Source organism: Anoplolepis gracilipes, chromosome 6, assembly GCF_047496725.1.
Source record: "Anoplolepis gracilipes chromosome 6, ASM4749672v1, whole genome shotgun sequence".
NCBI lineage: Eukaryota > Metazoa > Arthropoda > Insecta > Hymenoptera > Formicidae > Anoplolepis > Anoplolepis gracilipes.
The window spans coordinates 6,019,422-6,039,274 of NC_132975.1; the positions used below are offsets into that span (position 1 = coordinate 6,019,422).

At 29.8% G+C, this 19,853-nt stretch overlaps 1 protein-coding gene and 1 long non-coding RNA gene across 4 annotated transcripts in view; one reads left to right on the forward strand and one right to left on the reverse strand.

Moving 5' to 3' along the window:
- Positions 1 to 19,853, forward strand: part of LOC140666553 (uncharacterized) — a 148,368-nt gene that overhangs the window by 92,555 nt on the left and 35,960 nt on the right. Inside the window, exon 3 of one of the 2 annotated variants that reach the window (XR_012046782.1) lies at positions 5,900 to 5,982. The exons of the other annotated variant lie outside the window; for it this stretch is intronic. This is a non-coding gene — a long non-coding RNA (uncharacterized lncRNA). Of the gene's footprint in view, positions 1 to 5,899; positions 5,983 to 19,853 lie in introns of those variants that run through there. 2 annotated transcript variants of the gene reach the window in all.
- Positions 276 to 18,521, reverse strand: LOC140666549 (protein peste). Of its 2 annotated transcripts, none has more exons than XM_072893850.1 (10): positions 18,370 to 18,521; positions 10,917 to 11,172; positions 8,269 to 8,432; positions 5,981 to 6,125; positions 5,498 to 5,701; positions 4,155 to 4,366; positions 3,324 to 3,789; positions 2,945 to 3,018; positions 2,562 to 2,778; positions 276 to 2,473 (listed from the first exon to the last, which is right to left on the reverse strand). In XM_072893850.1, the coding sequence occupies exons 2-10, from the start codon at positions 11,031 to 11,033 to the stop codon at positions 2,348 to 2,350; spliced, it is 1,725 nt and encodes a 574-aa protein (XP_072749951.1). In that variant the 5' UTR covers positions 11,034 to 11,172; positions 18,370 to 18,521; the 3' UTR covers positions 276 to 2,347. The 2 variants fall into 2 exon arrangements, with proteins under 2 accessions (XP_072749951.1, XP_072749950.1); XM_072893849.1 differs by lacking the exon at positions 18,370 to 18,521 and adding an exon at positions 14,672 to 14,849.

Sequence of the window (19,853 nt, forward strand, 5' to 3'; positions counted from 1 at the left end):
CGTGCTAACAGTTTATGGTATGGAAGTGAATATGGCATGAATCTGTTACCTATCAATGATACGACGGTTTAAAAATCAAGGCTGTCACTTGTGAACATGCATGATAATTGAGAAAATATAGAAGATAAAAGTTAAATTTTGCCAAAATAATTATTTAAAAAAATACTGCAACAAAATCTTTCATTTTACGAGATGCCATTAATTCGATGATATTAGCGATCTAGTAGGATAAGCTTAATTAAAATACAATAAAAATGGTAATAAAACTCATAATAAATCATACAAAAATGTGATAATCTTTATTAAAATACAATGTAAAATGGACTTTGTCCAATTACAGCCAATGTTTCTATATTTTGACATAAATGTATAATTTTTAACTTCATATATTATTGATTTTTTTTTTACTTTTCATATATCATTAAATATACTTATGCAAAATTACGCTAAAAATTGGTAACATTTGTCGCGATTCTCATCGTAGGATACATAATTTACAATTAATTTAAATGTCATTGACACTTGTAAATGACTATTCTTACTTTACAAATACAAATAATTCCACGAGAGTATCACACAAATTTTGTCATATAAAACTTATCCAACAAGGCATATTGTATAACAGAAAATTGGTATAGTAACTTCAACTCGCGCGCACATCACGCTATTACATTACGCTAAATGGTAACACGTCAAAAGAAACATATTGTTACGATAGAAATGTCTATGGATTTTACTTTCCATATTAACGGGATAAGAGAGATAATTCTTTTACATTGGTTTAAGCTTCGTAAAGGAAGAGATAATTCTTTTGATTGATTCCTGAGAAAGCCGGGACGTTATTTCGGCTTATAATGCATCTAAATATTTCTCTAAATATCGAAAATCCGTATGGTGACATTATAATACTAAGGCACATCATATATCTATGACGATACAAGAGTTTCTGTCACAAGAGTATATTGTATTATCTATTTGCATATAATATCATTTGCAATATATATTCTATATTTCTTACATTTATATGCTTAATTTATTGACAGAATTCGTTGTATATAATATCTCTCTATGCCCTATTAATATTTAACAACCTAAAAAACTTAAAAAGAGAATAGCAGTCCTATTTTATCTGAATTCGAGCGAGAGATAAATTCGGTTTCTTTGCAGTGTCATGTCATGTATTTTTGTTATTTAAAAATTTTTTATCTTTTATTTTTTTAGTTTTCTAAAACTTTTTTATTTTTTATTTTTTTAAATCTATTTGATTGCAACGTTAACCCTTTTTAATGCCGGTGATTAGAATTATCTTCTACTTATTCATCGCATAGATTATAAATATTTATAGATTATTTATATGCTTGAGGCTATTTCAATTTTGGCATCGTATAATAATGAACTAGAATAACTAAATGCAAACATAATTTGCAATTCATTAATTAGTCAATCACATACTTCAATCGCAAATATGTGTACAAAGTAGATTAGAAAGGAAATAATTAAAGTTTTTAATACGATATCGCAGATTTCGTTGACAGTTTGCCAAATTATTTTTTATCGAGGCAATAATATTATTCCACCTATATCTATACATTACGTAGGAATGTAACAATCACGATAAATTCAATAAAGCAAATACGAAAGCGAATACGAAAGCGAATTAAAAAAAGAAGAAAAATTCACTTTTCTTTTTTTCTAAAGATTACGTAATCATTGCTCGAAAAAATCGTTTTATATATGTGTGTGTATGTGTGTGTGGGCGTGTGTGTGGGCGTGTGTGTGTGTGTGTGTGTGTGTGTGTGTGTGTGTGTGTGTGTGTGTGTGTGTGTGTGTGTGTGTGTGTTTTTTGCACATTCACTTTTACACTTTATCTAACAAAATTACACTCCAACTAAAAATAATTTAGCTCGTGATTAGAAAATGACGTTATTTTTATTATTTAAATTGATTATCACCGAGTTAAGAAATATTGATTCGAGATGTAATTTATTAAACATTAATGATGTGGTAATTATAACCGTAAGCTTATTTCACATAATTATCTACAATTTTTCTTCTTATTAACTTTCATCGATTATTAATATCGCGAATCGTATGCAAACATTCTTGACGTTATGTGTGACGTTGTGTTATTCAAACTTGGTCAAATAAAACTTTATATTCTTTGATTAGTGTGTTCAGTCGTTGCAAAATCAGGCTAAAGACACATGAAAATTCACTAAAATAAACTTCACATCGATAACAACATAATAACTTCACATGTCAGAGTTGCCTTAGGATTGCACATTTGTATCTCTTACACCGTTTACGAATTCATCCCAGAGGCATGATTTCGTCAAGAAACAATTTACTACTGTTTTGCGTACAAACGGCGATCGCTTTTGACGTTATTATCTTCGTTGTTACTCGTTTTATCCATATATACCATTTCTGCCTTTTTCTCAGGACTATCGACCATCTTTTCCATTGTGACATCCTGTAAAAAGCACATCGGTTTCGAAAATATTTCTTTTTTAACCACGAAAAAATTGAGAAATTTTATGTATCAGAGTAAAAGTACATACCGTTGGCGGTACACGTCGTTTCTTTCCAATATAAGGAAGAATCGCCACGACAGCAATGAAAACTAATCCAATGATTGTCATAACTATACCGCCACAGAGCATCACAGTTGGAAGTGCTAGTAATATTTTTAAATTAGACGCCATTTCTTTGCTAATTTCTACTTTCATATGGACCCACATCATTGGCATGTAGATGTTTGGCACGTTATGGAAGAGTCTACACAAACACGTCATTTTTTTCTTTTAATTAATTTTTTAATTCGTAATTATATATATAATAATTTTGTTATTAAGATCGCTTATTACTCTTAAAAATATATACGCTTATGTATTTTTATCATTACCATGAATTGCTTTACGTATTGCTCGAAAAACGTACTTACGTCACAATCTCTGATGGATGTAGATGAATATTAACTTGGAATACAGCTGATACTTCTAAAGGAATTCCTGTGGTCTGAAATATCAAGCGCATCTCCATTTATATGACTCTTATATTCATTAGAGATTAACACTGCTTAATAATTACTATATCATACAATAAAACGCGTACACGGAATTGCTGCGAGCAATACACGTTATTGCTTTTTCAATAGCACATATTATCGCAACAATCACATGCTATAAAGAGCCCGGATGAGAGGCGATAGTAAAATTAGCATCTTGATAATAAAGCACGTGCAGAGTTAACTGACCATCGTTATTTCTATCGTGATGATTTAATGTCCGCATTTTAACAATTCGCGAATGACAGCCACTTACGGGTTCTAGAGTGATGGCGAAGCTGTGGTCCTCGTCGTTGGGCCTCAACCCCTCGACGGCGTCGAGAACAGAAGGATCAGTTTTGTGAAAGTGAGGTAAACTGACGAAGACTGGCGCACCATAACGACACGCTGTTACATTCAGCAGACCCGATGGTGTACACTCGCCATTACAGTAGCAATTACCCATATTAATAACGTCCGGATCATTCTCGGAATACTCATTCATATTCTCGGATAAATGATCAATGTTGAAGGTACTACTTTCAGTAGTGATTGCCGTAGTGATCTCAGAGATTGCATCGGAAAAGAAGTCCTCAGTGGTCGTGGTTTGTTCGAAAAATTTCGCTTGATCGTGAGGGTAACGTCGCTTCGTTGCATTGCCCAGAGTTTTTTTACCAATAGTATATCGATAACCTTCGATATCGAAGTGGGAAGTTGTTTTCTCATATTCGTAGAATAGCTCACTAAAAAAGTAATTGATGTAAAGTTTAAGAGATCATAACATGCGATATATCGATGAACACTGACTTTTAGTTTTAAAAGCCTTGCAGACTTATAAGGAGGAAAGATTTGATAAATATATATCAGTAGCATTAAATACATGATGATGACCTATAAACGCAGCGTTTATTATCTCATAAACAGAAGCTTTTTTATAATCCAAATATAGCATTCATACTGGTTTTGCGACGATATAATAATATATAGCTAAATTTAGCTATTCTAATTGAAAAAAATTAGAATTTTAAGCTTTCATTAAATATTCGACTTGTTACTGAAAGTCTCGTACTTTGTTCTCTATTCTGCTCTAATAATAGTTTTTACTAACCGGCACATTTCTGGAACAAACAGACTGATGCTATCCTTTGTCCTGCCAGGTGGCCAGAATTCACCCGCACTGCCTTCCAAGACATTACAAGGACTCTTGTAGAACTTTATTGTATCTCTGTAATTCCACTCCCTCAGGATTCCCAACTGACCGATGTCACCTTCACCTGTTTCCATATTGAAGTGTCCATCGAACGTGCTGCTGCCATTTCTCTGTATGTGTAACAAATTCGGACGGATTGTAAATTATGTCAGTTTTCGATTTTTTTGCAATTTTAATCTTTTTAATAATTATATCAGGTTCCAGAAAAAAATACTTGCATAAATAGTGCATAATTAATAGGGCTGTTTATGAGACTTGACATCTTTGCTGATAAGAAAAATTATGTTTTTGTGTGTATGTTTGATTTCTAATTTTTTTTTTTAATCAAAGATGACACAAGGCGATCGGATTTACAAGTGAACGAATCGCTTGTTATCATTATGTTTACAAGGAAATATCAATAACATGATTGTAGCTATTCTTTTGAACCATTTAAAATCTATTTTTATACATTCTAAATATATTCCAATATAATTTTTATAGAGAACACACACAATAGTATTATACATATACACAGCATATAATATATGTATATATATATCTCCATGACATTTTATTTGCTACGTGTGACAACTTATATATGTACATGTACGATCTCTTCCATTCATTACCAATTTAAGCCCAGTTGCAAATACTCTATTACCATCGACCGTGACGCTATTGTCCAGTGTCATGCAATTCAAATTCCACGCACTATGTGCTTCGTGTTAATAGACATATAATTTAATCTGATAATAGTTCTCATATTGCTCGTAGCGATTCTCAATGCTGTTGGAATATTTATCTTTGATGTTAGCAGTTTAAAATGTTTATTTATGGTGAAAAAAATTTTAGGCATTTGTAGTTGACTTCTAAAGATTTGGAAAACAGAGCGAGTGACTGTACAATACTTAATAAAATTGAAAAATTGATGATAAAGTCAATAAACAAGTAATTATTAAAATAACACAGTCAAAGCTACTTATTCGCTATTCGCGGTATTTTCTGTATTTGTGAAATAAAAATTTGTAATCACTTTTTTTTATCAAAAATTTCAATTCTATTCTATTATCTTTGTGAGTTCTTCATGAAAGTTGATCAATAGAGAGAATATTTAAAAGAAATTTCGTAGTCGCGGAACCTTTCCCTCATGAATAAGGAATTTTAACTGATGTGCATTTTAATGTCTTGCTTGTAAGGTAATTAATTAATGATAAGACGGACGTAGCTAAAAGAAATAAGCAATTGTATTAGCGTCCTACCGTGTAGAACCAGCCGAAACGATCAAAAGTCGGTATACTGGGATCAGTTATCATCAGCTTGCCCATGCTGAGTAGACTGTCGGTATAACCTGTAAATAGTAATTCGTCCACCGTCTTCTGGATGTAGAGTTGCCTGGTGGACAGGACGTAGGATAAGGTTTTTTGCCATTCATAATCCCAGTATCGAATTTTGTGCACGGCCGACTGGAAAGAACAAGATAGACAGTATTAGCGCGATGTGAGAACCTCTGCTTCTTTTCTTAATCTATTTTTTTACGTCACGATAGAATTGGATTAGATCTAGGAAAAGTTGATAAGGGAGAGTTTGAATATAACTTTGTTACATGTCTAAGGTTCTTTTATCATATACATTAATTACTTAATTACTTTCTTGCTTTTCAGAATTATGCTGATATCAAAGTCAACTGACATATCAAGAATGCAATTTACTAATCATGCAACAAAAGATGCAGTTAGGCTCACCGCAGCGACCGTGTCCAACTGGGTGACAATGTCGCTGAGACTTCCATTGCTCAGCTCTGGTTCGAAATACCATAATCGTCGTAGAAAGTAGCTAACAGTTTTATTCTCATGATGAAATGTAATATTGACTTTTTGCCTTACCTCTCTGGAATTATAAATAATGGAATATAATTACGATGATAATTTCCTCTTTTCTTTTGTGTTATTAATCTGATCAATGACGTAGTCAGACTTAGGTTTCGGGGTGTGTTATTATCTGATCAATGACGTAGTCAGACTTAGGTTTCGGGGGGGGGGGGAGGGCTAAAAATATTTCTATGGCTGGAATTCATAGACTTTTTTCAAGAAAAGTCACTGAGACTTGAAATCTGTGGGGAGGGGGCTCGAACCCCTATAGCCCCCCCTGGCTACGCCACTGTATCTGATCTTGATTAATTAAGTTTTTTATCGAACATCAATTGTATTTTTTTTCTTGTCAAGCATTACCTATAAATGTATAAATTAAAAAAAAAAGTAACGTTGCATGAATTGTTAGTAAGAATAAATTAATAAATGTTTACTATAAAAAAAAACTTGATGGAATATATTTTTACTTAAAAAGTATATATGATACAATATTTTCTAAATTATTATTAATTGATAAATTATATACATAACGCGACTGTTATCAATGGTTTGTCATTAGATCTGAAGTCAATTATCTGAGCGTAGTTTAAACATCTGACCTATATATTTTGCTTATTGGTATTAACGGGCCAATTGCTGTGCAACCGTCCTGGACGTACGTGTGTAATAACGACGACCTCATGTCTAATGTTCTCTTATTGTCAAAGGCGCAATCTTTATTGTATAAGTAGTACAAGATCAGAAATAGAAGTATGTTGGTAAAAGAAAAATTTTGAAAGGAAGAATTTTACTTTTAATACAGAGGAGAATATAAGACGATAATACAAAGAAGAATCAATTTGATACGAATTTACACAAGTTGGCGACCTTTGCATTGAGAAAACATACATTTATATCGCAATTATCAAAAGTATATTCGAAAATCGGCAAACATAATTTAAAAATGAAGAATTTTAATCAAAATTCAATTTTATTTATGCAGCAGAAACTTCTTTTTACTAGAAATCTACTCTTAATCAATCAGTTGTTATTAATAAAATAGTTCGTTGGAATTATCACGAGTCTATTATTCTTTAAAGAACAATGTTATATTATATATAGTTGTAGATCCTTGATTTTATGACGAAACGATATTTTTACGATATACAAAATGCAAAATATTACAAATACTGATACTATTATTTTTTTTTGTATATAAATCGATGTTTTACTATATATTTCCTATATATTTGGCAACTTCTTAGAACTGTATTAAGTCAAAAGACACAAATTGGTAAAGTGCATGTGCACGGCATTTATTGTTATTAAAACGACCGAGAAGAAAGTAATTACGTAGTCAATTACTTCATATAATCTCTCGCCCACGTGTGTCTCGCAATTGAACCAGAATGTTTTATTGTTCATTAAAATGTCAATACAGAGAGGTTAACTATTTCTTCTTAATTGTCATTATTAGGTTTATTATTACGTTGTTACTTTGCGACGATTTGTTTAATATAACTTTATTTTGATATTTAGTATTCAATTTTTTCATATGCTATTTTTCTCATCTTTTTTGCGTCTATTTATTAATAATATATCAATTATAATAAGTATATGTTTAACGCTGTTGAAAAAAAATTACTTTAATTTGTTTTGTACGTAAAAATCTATAACCTTAAATTATTATTTATTACTTGCTGTTTCTACAAAACTATTTTTTATTTCATTTTATAATGAGCTAAATATATAAAATATGTTGACGTCACATTAATTATTCATTTCTGACTCTGACATTTACATTACTTTTTAAAATGAAGCAGGTTATTACTGTTTATTAAAAAATAATATGATATGTAATTTGTAAGATAAACAGATAAATGTACGATATGCATAATAGTCCAATCGATACATATTGATTAAGATGAATCACTGGATTGCAATTTTATCATATCAAAGATGACATAATAATATGCGTTAATTGAATAGTTTTTCCGTAGTTTTTGCACCGACAAAATATAATAAATCTGTATCGTAACATGTATCGATGTTTTTAAAACGAATTGATGCACAAGTGAAAGTTAATCTTGAATCTCGTCGATATAAAGAAGCATGTTCTTATTTTGTACTTGTTTTGAATGTCGCGCATAATAATTGTTTATGTGGACGAAGGTTACTCTTACCTGAAGCAGTAGGGGCCAACCTGATCAAAATATGGCTTCTTTATACCGAGTTGGTTTGGATTGGTCCAATTAAAAAGGTATATTTTGAGGAACAACGGCGTCGATAATTTACTACTGTCACTCCATATTTTGAAGCTCTCGGAAGTCGGCGATAGGGCCAATTCCTGTGTGTAAAAATAAAAATTGTAATTCTCTATTTTTCTCTAATTATGTAATCTCTAAAAATGTTCAATTGACAATAGAAAATTCTTTTGAATTACGTTATGCGCTGGCTTTGGCGCTCGCGTGACTAACAAATTAAATAATAATTCTCTGGACACACACAAGAAAATGTCTTTGTTGCATTAAGTTACAAACAACGTAAAATTATTAAAAATGAAAGGAGTATCGCGCGTTCAAGTGTTTTTATCTTATCAAAAAGAAAAGCAATAACTCGATGAGGTGATCAATAGATGTTTGAAACAGTAAGTATGGAAAGAAACTGTTGAAAAATTCGTAATTTGACACGGTTTTTTCTTTTCTTTTTCTTAAACTTCATTTATTTTCTTCCAATTTTATATAACTATAATTCTATAGTTTTTTTTTTAAATTTGAATTTGTTAGACGGATACTTGACATTTTCTTAGATGCGGCCAGAGAATTATTATTTATTTTTTTATATACATTTTCATATTTTATATATAATATATTACATTTTTTATATATATGTATATTTATAGAATTCATAAGAAAGTTGATTTTATTTGATAGATTTTTTTTATGAACAGGCAGCGTCCTGTGTTCTCTCATCATAAAATTTACTTCAATTGAAGTAATATGAAATAAATCATGAATTTGGGACAGTAATGAGCAAATTGCCATCATCCGTTTAAAAAATTGTCTGACGTACAAGTTCTCGAATAAACTTTATCCGCAAGAAAAAAAAACTATACTAGAGTGATGGTTTTATATAATTTAGAAAAAGTCAAGTTCTAATGATTGTTATGCAATAATAATTATATGATTATATAAATGACTTTTTTGTTTAACAGTGGTGCTTAAGTAGCTATTTGAATTTTATTTTGGGATTGATATTTATCATTTAATATTCTTGGTCAGTTTTTACCACGTGCAAAGTAAAGTTTTGCAATGTATTATTGCGAAAAGATTATATTATTGATCACTTATGTAATTATACACTACTGTTTTACAAATTTTGACGTAATAAAACGGTAATGGGTTGCCATTGATACCGTATCGTTAGCACGAACAGACCAAGAGATTAGAGGAGGCTTATTAAAGTATCGGAAAGTCGATTAATTATTAAACTGATTATGTGCAAGAATAAGATGTGATCTACAGCTGTCGACCATAATCTCGAATAAAAATCTGTCCGCGCAGCTGGTATTGTCTTCGCGATCGTAAAAAAAATTCGACAGAGAGGCTAGAGATGCAGTGGCTTCTATCTTGAACCAAGATTATTCGCGCGTGATAGTGTTGTCGGTGGCGTGAAATCATTTTTGCAATGGGTTACAATGCACAGAGAAACGCGTCAATTGATGGGACAATCAGCCACTTTTCCAATCGGGCCGTGACTAGCGCCGAGACAAGCGACTCCAGTCTTTAAATGCATAGTATCTGGATTAGTTCAACGAGTAGTGAGCTTATACTCATTGTATAATATATGATTCTGCAAACGATTGTTGCATTATTGTGTATGTATACATAGACGTGATTCATTTTGCGCGACGCGAATGTAAAACATGCAACGCACATATTTTCTTTCTCGTTTACCTTCAGAAAAGTTCAAATAGTAAGTATGATTAATCGTTGGTTGAGAGTCGGCGATACGTTTTATGTTGACGTCTTGTTTCGCTCAATAAAAAAGGAAATTTTTTAAAATATCATTGTGGATGATAACCCAAGAAAGCGAGGCTATCCTCTGATTATAGAATCTATGTAGAATGAAAAATGTCCATGACAATTCTTATAGCGAAGACAATATTCCATATCTGCATCGTATTTTATATGGCCTAAAAAATGTATTCCGCGTAACAGCATTTTTTATAATACTAATTATCGTATAATTACAATAATTTTCTTTTTTTTATGACAAATGCGTTTTATAAAGTAAAAAATAATAAATCTTTTTAAAACTGATAAATCACGTTAGTAAAGATATAAACGTTGATGACGTATTAAAATTTATATATAACTTACATAACATGTTGTCATTAGATTGTGATATAAACTTTTTTATTTTTAATATTTGAATCGAGCATCTTTCAGTTGAACTCAATGATTATATTATCACAAACTATATTTTTCACAAAAATTATTTTAAATTTATTACAATTTAACGATGATATTGTGGCGAGCATCAGTATCAGAGATAAGCTCAGACTAAAATTGTAATTTCAATATTTATCACATATACAGTTATACGTTACAAACCTTTCGAGTTCAGTTTATCAAGCGTTTTAAAGTGGATATGGAATAAGTATGTAAATACACTAGCGCGATCTAACGAGAGAGAAAGATAATAATTATATTACACAAATCTTGCTTGCAGTCACGATCATTTTGTGAAATAAGGCCCTCTATGGTCTTAGAAAAATGCATTATTAATATCACGAATCTAAAATGTGACAATTAGCATCCGCACTCACTTTTTGAAGTATATGATGGAAAAATATTGGCCATAAGAAGCAGAGAGAGATGCCAAGGGCTACCAGAAAGAGCCCTAAGATACCACAACCGAGCGACTTGTTCGTCCACGGTCTCATAGCGACGCGCGTGTCTCCGCAAACACTGATCCTCTTCTCTGCAGCATGTGCACCCTGAACTCCCAGTGGCCGGTCTCTTCGTCGATCACTTCTCTCACTCCCTTGGCTTCTCGGCCAACGATCCCCGCGCTTCACGGATCTGCAAGATAAAACCTATCTAATCTACCACGATTGAGAGAGAGAGAGAGAGAGAGAGAGAGAGAGAGAGAGAGAGAGAGAGAGAGAGAGAGAGAGAGAGAGAGAGAGAAACATGACGAGTTTACGCCTCATAGTATATACACGAGCACGCACGTGTGTGCTGCCTGTGCGTGTTTCTTTCAGCTTGTTATGCTCAGTGACGTTTCTTAGTCGATCACGACTGCGTAGGTGTCGACACGAATAGACATGCTTCATTTGATACTTGTCACTAGCACAACAGATATTTGTGAGCATTTTGAAGAGTCTCTAAAAATGTATGATAAAATTTAGAATAAAGTGACACAAATGCTGGGCGACGAAAGTTTGTTTGTAGTTCTAAGCCAAAGTTTATTGGATCCAATATGTAATTCGAGGATTCCCAAAAGAAAAAAATAAATATCTAAGAGTTTTCTCTTTTTTTATATATGAATTGTATTAAAATAAAGACAATGGAGGATTTTATATACTTATATATATATCTTTCACACAACATTTATTTATTATCACTAATATCAATTTTTTATTAATGATTTATTTTCAACGGACAATTTTTATTAGAGATATGTATTTTTTTGTATTAGATTTACATGTATGTTATTAAATAGAGAAAAAGAAGGAGAAAGTAAGAAAGTATTCATATAAAAATTACAAGAAAAGTCCATAAAAATGTGATAGATTATATATCTAATACAAAAAAATGCATATCTTTAATAAAAACTGTTCATGTTTTATTAATGAGTCATTAAAAATGAATCATTAATAAAAAATTGAGAGTAGTGATAAAAAAAAATATTACGTAATAATAATAAGTTGCAGTTTCACGAGTTTAAAATTTAATTGTAAGTGATTACAGAAAGATAAATACTTGTTTTAATATGTTCTCAGCAACAAAATATATCTATTGCAAAATGTATATTTGTATTATCACATGTATAATATTCCGATTATTCATTCCACTTATTGGATTCGTGCGTTGTTAGAGATAAATCGATATAATATTAATCGGCTTATCTTTTATCAATTTTTTTATATAACCATGGTGAAATTGAACATTTAAAATCAACGATAATAACAAAACAAATCATTATGGATTTGTTATGAAATTTCATTTTTATAGATAATACAGAAATTATGATTGACTGATATAAAAAAAAAGTTAAAATTGTTGATATAGCAATGTAATATACATAAAATTTATATAATACTATCGCATCACTGCAATATATCATATTTATCACACGTTTTTGAATTATTGCTCAACAAAATTATGTGCACTAATAAACACATTTGTTAATTGACTTTATTGAACAATTGAAACACATCAAGAAATCTACGTAAAGCGCTCAATAACAAATTATAGATCTCTTGCTCAATCTTCTCCACTTCAAGTCTAATTTACTTACATTTAAACTTTTGTGTAATAATCTATGATTCATGTCAGAAAGTAATTGTACAAAATATGAGTTATATCAGAAAATATAATTAAATATATTTAAAGAATAGTTATGTACCTATATGTATGTCTGTATATTCAAAAAAATTATTAAAGCTTGGCATCTATGATGATGAATTAAATTTTGTGCTGAAAAATATTGCAAAAAAATTGTAAATCATGGTTTAAGTGTTTGATAAAGTCATAATGATTTGATGCAATTATTTAATTAAATACAATATAAGTACAAAACCATCGAACGGCCTAAAATTCAACAGTTAACAATAATGATAATGAGCAATGATATAATCACAAATATTATTTAATAAAATAGTGCAATGAATTATAAAAAAGCGAAAAGTATGATTTGTATGTATTAATTTTTTATTGACACACTCGGTTAAGTGTTAAAAAAATTTATTCATTCTCGGAAATTTTTACGTACCTAATTACTGTTGATTGCTATAAGGAAACTATCGTTTTAATATAAATTACATTCATAGAGGTTGTTATAAATATTCATTATTCTTAGTATATAAACATCTATTACATAACTTCCAACTCGATTGAATTATTTATTTCTTTAATGTTTTGAAGACATTTTTTAGTATTTTAAATATATAACTTTAATTTCTTCTCTAATATGTAAATGTAAAAATAACAAATATATGTGTATGTGTAGAAATGCTCTTTTTAAGTATGTTTTTAATTTTATTAATATATAAAAAAAGTTCAAGAAAAAAATAATTTTTGTAAAATATAAAAATTTGTAAAATACAACTTTGAGTAAAACTAATTAAACTTAACTCATTTTGGAAAGGGATAAATTTTTATTTTTCTTCACTTCTAGAAAATGAATTGAATTAGGTTAATTTTTTTTGAATGGAGGTGCGTCATCTCTCTTCCGCGTCTAGACGTTCGATTTACTGTATGTAAATAAATAAATCTGCTAAAAATAAGTACTATTAAATGTACGAATATGTAATGTTCAAAAATAACATATAAGTTATTTAAGAAATAAGTAAATAATAAAGAGGCAATAGGAGCGAGGAGATGTAAATATAAAATTGTAAGTTTTATATTCACATCTCCTCGAAAATTATTTTGTTTTTAAACATGAGTGACGCTTAAAGCCTAACGAATGTTACTCAAAGTCATAATCTTGACAGCATATATGTCAAGGTCATGACCATTGGAACTTCATTCATGTCAATATTTTCCTAACTTTGTAAAATACAAATATCTTGATTCAAATCATTTAACATCTATTTGGATTCAGAAAGTTGAAAGTAAAGTAAATAAATAATTATATTTGATGAATAATTTAATCTCATATACATTGATAAACAATCATAATATACAATCATTTCAAACTAAATAGAGCAATTAAAAGCACGCATTCTTCGATGATCTCAATGACAACCATTATTAAAGCAAATGATCTATGTTACTATAATAATGATATGCTTTTATGATAACTTTTAGCTCGTCATTTTTATAGTATTTACATGAGGCAAGGTTATCTAAAGTTCAATCCTTATCAAAGCAACGTTTATTATGTGAGATATATCGCTTTTACTTGTTATTTCTAACAACGAAAATCTTTAACAAAATTTAAAAATTAATCTCCATTAATTAAGTCTAAATAAATAAAAGTTGAAAGATATCAATTATAAGTTAATTAACTACATGTAATCTCAATAAATTTTCATAAAGTTATTAATTTTTATTGAATATGTGTTATGTTATGCATATTTAATTATTGTGCTGACTTTTCAGAAATCGTTAGAAAATATATTAATAGTAAATGGTAAATTAATGGTACGTTATGATTAAAGTATGAAATATTATTGAGAGTAACTACGATAATAATAATAAATTAAAATCACTTTCCGCAATTGTAATTTTTCGTTGCTGGGTGAACTGATGTACGTTTCACTATGTGATTGATAAAATCATTGATATTTTTAATATTTGTACTTTTACTTATTTGACTTAAAAAATCGAGATTCTTTTCACTTAGACTCACTTTTTACAAAAATATGCTGTCCAGGATATCAAGGTTACAGGTTCTGCTCGTATAGCGTCGAAATATTAGTTGAAAAATATGGCGGATAAATGTCCACTGAGCTCTCAGGGATTGTTACTTCCGTGCGTGTTCTGTGCTCCGATTCTCTACACGACGCGTTTGTTACTGATGGGTACTGTGAATCAACCAGGCCGAGTCCAACGCCTTTTATCCCCACTTAGGGAGGAAATTTCTCCGAGCGTTTCTGTCCTTTGCGCCCTCATGACCGCGCCCCCTCGTTCCCTTTCAAATTCCCCCCATGATCCCGGCACAACAAATTAGCGAATGCGATTAAACGCGACCACGTGGGAAGACTTTTGTCGTCCGTTCAAATTCTTCTCTGTCGCGAACTGAATTTTGTCTGTTAGTTTTTATTTTTATAATTTGACAAGAATATTTGTAAATTCCAAGCTGAATGAATCTTTATATTATCACGAATGATACGATACTTAAAATTTCATCCTGTTGATTATATAATTGATTATATAATTATTTACTCAATTTGTGATATTACTTCATATTGTGATATTTTAATATGAAAGCGAAAAAGTATTAAACACTTATATGTGTTTATGTATTTCTATATTTATTATATTTATGTTTTTTCAAATATTTCTGCTTTAAATTTCGTAAATTATATACATGTTATTTTGTAAGAAATGTACATACATGTGGAATGAATTTACATAAGGCATCATTTGTACGCTATTATATTTGCTTTGTTCTTTTAAATTATATCTTTTTTAAAAACAAGTTTCGTTTGTAGAGAAAGTCTAATATTTTTTATAATATTGAACTACTATCTTGCATTATTAGAAAACTTGAACTAAAAAATGACCAATGAGAATGAGCAAAATAATAGGTAACCGTGAATGTATATATATTACATAGAATAATTATGTAATAATATAAAGAGTTATAACATGTTCTATTCAATATACCCACTCGCACAATTATTTGCTGTTTTGTTTATTCATTGGCCATTCTTTACTTTAAGTTTAAACATGTACAATTTTTTCTTTTATTTTAATTTGTTTTAATTTTCCATTATTTTTAATTATTTTATTATTATTATTATTATGTTAATACTTTTTTTATTATTATTATTTTAATACTTAAAGTGAAATACATGATTTGCATGTGGAAGTAAATTATTGTTTTTATATTACGCATGCTATATTACATTGAATGTATTTCTAATCTGATAACTACGTGACTGATTAATATTCAAAAATATAATATATTCTAACGATTTTTTACTTTCGATCCAATTTTTTACCAACTCAAGGTTGGTAAAAAATTGGAGGAAGTGCGTTTCACTGAGTTCGGATCGGTTTTTACCTTAATTCTCGATAACTACACAATATAGTTTATCTTATCTTTTACATATAAGTTTCTTATTAACCAAGGAAGGTTTAAGTGCATAATTATCATTATTTATTCTTCTAATAAAAAGTGGAAAAATTATATTATTTCGTCTACACGTCCTCTCTCATTGGTTGCCGAGTGATTTAAGAAGCAAAATGATTTACCAATAAGATTGGTTCTAAGCATCTGTATAAGAAAATTTTGTTAGTAACTTAGAGATAGACATAGGCATACAGTTGGAGAGAGAGACATCTTGAAGTGGCGGCATAATAGATTATGTGTAACTTGTATGTCACGCGTCACGCACATGCAGTGTTGCGCTTAGATAATTTAAAATAATGTAGATATAGGTAAGATAAAATATATACGTCTGTATCTGAGAGAAGATAAAGATAATCTTAATTTAAATATATCTAGACAAAAGATAAATTGATTAGTTGAGTGTTTTATCTAGATACTATTTAAGATAATATTCAAAATTACAATTTATATAAAAATAATACACTTCAGAAAACTGTAAAAAATATAAGCATATATTTCAGTATTAATACATTAAAGGTTTAGAGTTAAATTACAAGTTTTTATTTTTTAAAAACAATAGTTTTTCGAACATATCATCGAATAAATGATTTCTTCGAGGTACAAATATCTGTTGCCCGCAACTAAAAAGACGCTCCACTGGCGCGGATGATGGTAATGTTGTGTTATACTTTAAGAAAATGTTTTTCACATTTGGATATTAATTAAGAGAATCTTAATTCTTGGATTTATTGTTAGATATATGATGGAACGCAGAATGAAAAAAATGGCACTGATTACATTATCTTAGATATTTTATAAAAGATACTATTTTTTTAAATCTGAGATACAGATGAAGATGTCATATACTTTAAATATATAGATAAAAGATGAGATTATTGTTTACTTTATCTTTTAACTATATTATAATTGCACATGTATATACTATATACATGTGCAATTATCACTTGTTAATACTTTATTTACTATACACATATACACAGTTTTTAAAAGAATAAAATAATAAATTAAAAAAAAAGAAATCCAGACTGTTGCCAACAAAATATTGTAACACTAAAATATTTTTAAAAAACTTGATAAAAAAATTTTTTTATAGTTTTTACCGATGAGAGACAAGAAAATCATAAATACATAAAATTATTTTTTGTATTAAAAAAAATGGTTACGCAATATATCATTAACATATGAAAATAAATAAAAGTATTGGATTTTAGAACATGTTATTTTGATATGAATTTTCAATTGTCGCAGAAAATACACGATAAATTTTTTTACATATTCTCTCTTGCAGTACATTTTTACTTTGTTTCCACCAGTTAACCATTAAGTCAACAATTTTCGTCGAATATATGTTAATCATATTAATCTCGTATCTCAAGAAGAACGCATAAATTTCTTTTATAGAGGACGTGGGAACGAACTATGTTTAAATCGAAATACATAATTTGCATATGGAAGAAATTAATGTTTTCATATCACGCGAATATAAATTTAACAATGCAATAATTACTGATTAATTCAGAAATATAATGAATACAGTGTAATTGTTAGAAGATAGATTTTGTGGTTCTATATGAGAGACAAACAATTGTCGGCTTCTTTACGTCGCGGTCTTACGTAATCGTGAATAAATTATTATCGCATGGTCGGATCGCGTCAGTGCATCGAACGGAAGTAATTCGATTTTGTACTTTGTACGCACACTCTCTGTCGGCATTTCCTCCTCTCGTCTATGTTTAGAATTAATGAGATAAAGAAAGTGGTCTGACGATTAAGTATATAAATTAAATGCGGAAGTTTATTTAACAGAGATATAATCACTCGATTTCCTCATTACCATTATGACATACATTTAACATGCGTTTAAAAAATTATTGTTAGTTGCCAAGAACTATATATATATATATATGTTGCGGAAGAGTGTACATACATACATATTTGATATGATGAAAGATTGTGTCTAATACATATATTGTAATATTTCAAATAAAAGATTTATTTTTAGTCGAATGTAAACAAAGATTACTGTGTGAGTCAAACAGTTAAATCAAAATGGTGCAATTTATCTAGATGAGATATTTTCTGATAAAATTGAAAATATATATATATATATATATATATATATATATATATATATATATATATTGATATAATACATCAAACTTTTATTATTTATGAAATTCACTTATCTTCACATTCACGATTGTTCATTCGACATATTTTTCAACAGTAAATAATCATTCTGAACTCACTTGCGGCTGAAACGTATCTTCGTTCGATCTTCAATTCTTAATCTCTCGATTTCCGTTTCTTAAATTTTACATGAAAATGAAACGCTTTGACACATAATGTCTGAAAAAAATGTGTCTGAAGTGCAGATGTTGTAATATCTCTTATTCTTCTCTCTCTCTCTCTGGGTGTGTCTCTTTTCTCTTTCTCTCTCTCTGTTACTCTTTATCTTTTCACGATATCGCCCGTCTTAGGTTCTCATTTTTCTCTGTATCGTATAAGTTTACTTTTTTCTTTTTGTATTTCAACAAACGCTTTCTGATATTTTGACCCCAGTGCGGTGCATTGAAAATGCTTTCCTTCTCGTTTTACCGGTTATTTCGAGGCCTACCAGTTAGTTGGAAGGGAAAACGAAGTAACAGACCGATGCTGCAGTGACCTACGATGCACGTCAACAACGCACACTCGAGACTGTTGGTATGCAATCCGAGCGAGAGAACGATCGTACTCCCAGCGGGTAGCAAGCCTCTAAAGTGCCCACCACCTCTCCCTGATTCCTTGTCGCAAGCTGGTTGTCCCTCAGTTTATCGGCGTACGTCAGAAGTATTTGGCGTTTTCGTGAAATTTTTCGTTACTTTGTGTTGTCAATTAACCCAAGTAAATCGGATCCAGTAATGACGATGAACGTTTATCTCGTTAATGTAAGTCGGTCGAATGCTATAATTAGTCATTGGAATCGGCGCGGAAAAAGGAATCCGACTAATTATCATTGATGACGGCGCCTTAAGAAATTGGTTTGAATGACGGCGACAATGATGCCCAGAGACACTGAAGTAGTTAGGCGTGGAACCACTTGTGTAAGCATTAAAAAGATAAAGATAGAAAAACTTGTTAGAGATACAGTCTGCTCGAAAACGAATGAATGGAAGCGAGTCAGCCGTGATCTTAACAGTACAGTCAATGTGCGATGTCATGATACATATAAAATTTACGCTAATTTGGAAGTGATTTACGAATTTGGCAAGTCTCTGTTTTATCATAAAAATATTTCTTTTCGATCCTGACTTTTTATTCGAATTATTAAACTTTTTAGTGAAATTATGTTTTTCAAAACTTACTGAATATATTTTAGACGTTTATTTATACGTTTATATATTTAAATTGTACTATTAGATCTTTTAATATATTCTCTTGTGTATATGATATTCAAGAAGAGAGCGCAGTTTTTTATGCCTTTGAAAAATGAAGACCTTGGACTTTTCCTTCTCAGACAGTTATTACTAAAGCTATCATTATTCAGTTATAGATAAATTAAATGACAATTAAAAATGTATGTAATGTGCTACTATTGTTTTGAAATACGAAATGAAAAAAAAAGAAATATTGACAGTCGAATATATTCTATGATAATGATGATAATGAGATATAATTTTAGTACATAGATATATCTCGCTATTATCGATCGTGACAATTCAAAAATCTACTCTTACTTTCATTTAGATTTAAT

Excerpts from the sequence above, each read along its gene's own strand:
- LOC140666549 (XM_072893850.1), bottom strand. The coding sequence starts at position 11,033 with ATGAGACCGTGGACGAACAAGTCGCTCGGTTGTGGTATCTTAGGGCTC. Across the intron at positions 4,367-5,497 it reads GTTTCGGCTGGTTCTACACG|AGAAATGGCAGCAGCACGTT; the intron begins GTAGGACGCTAA and ends TTACACATACAG. Across the intron at positions 2,779-2,944 it reads CATCCATCAGAGATTGTGAC|ACTCTTCCATAACGTGCCAA; the intron begins GTAAGTACGTTT and ends GTGTTTGTGTAG.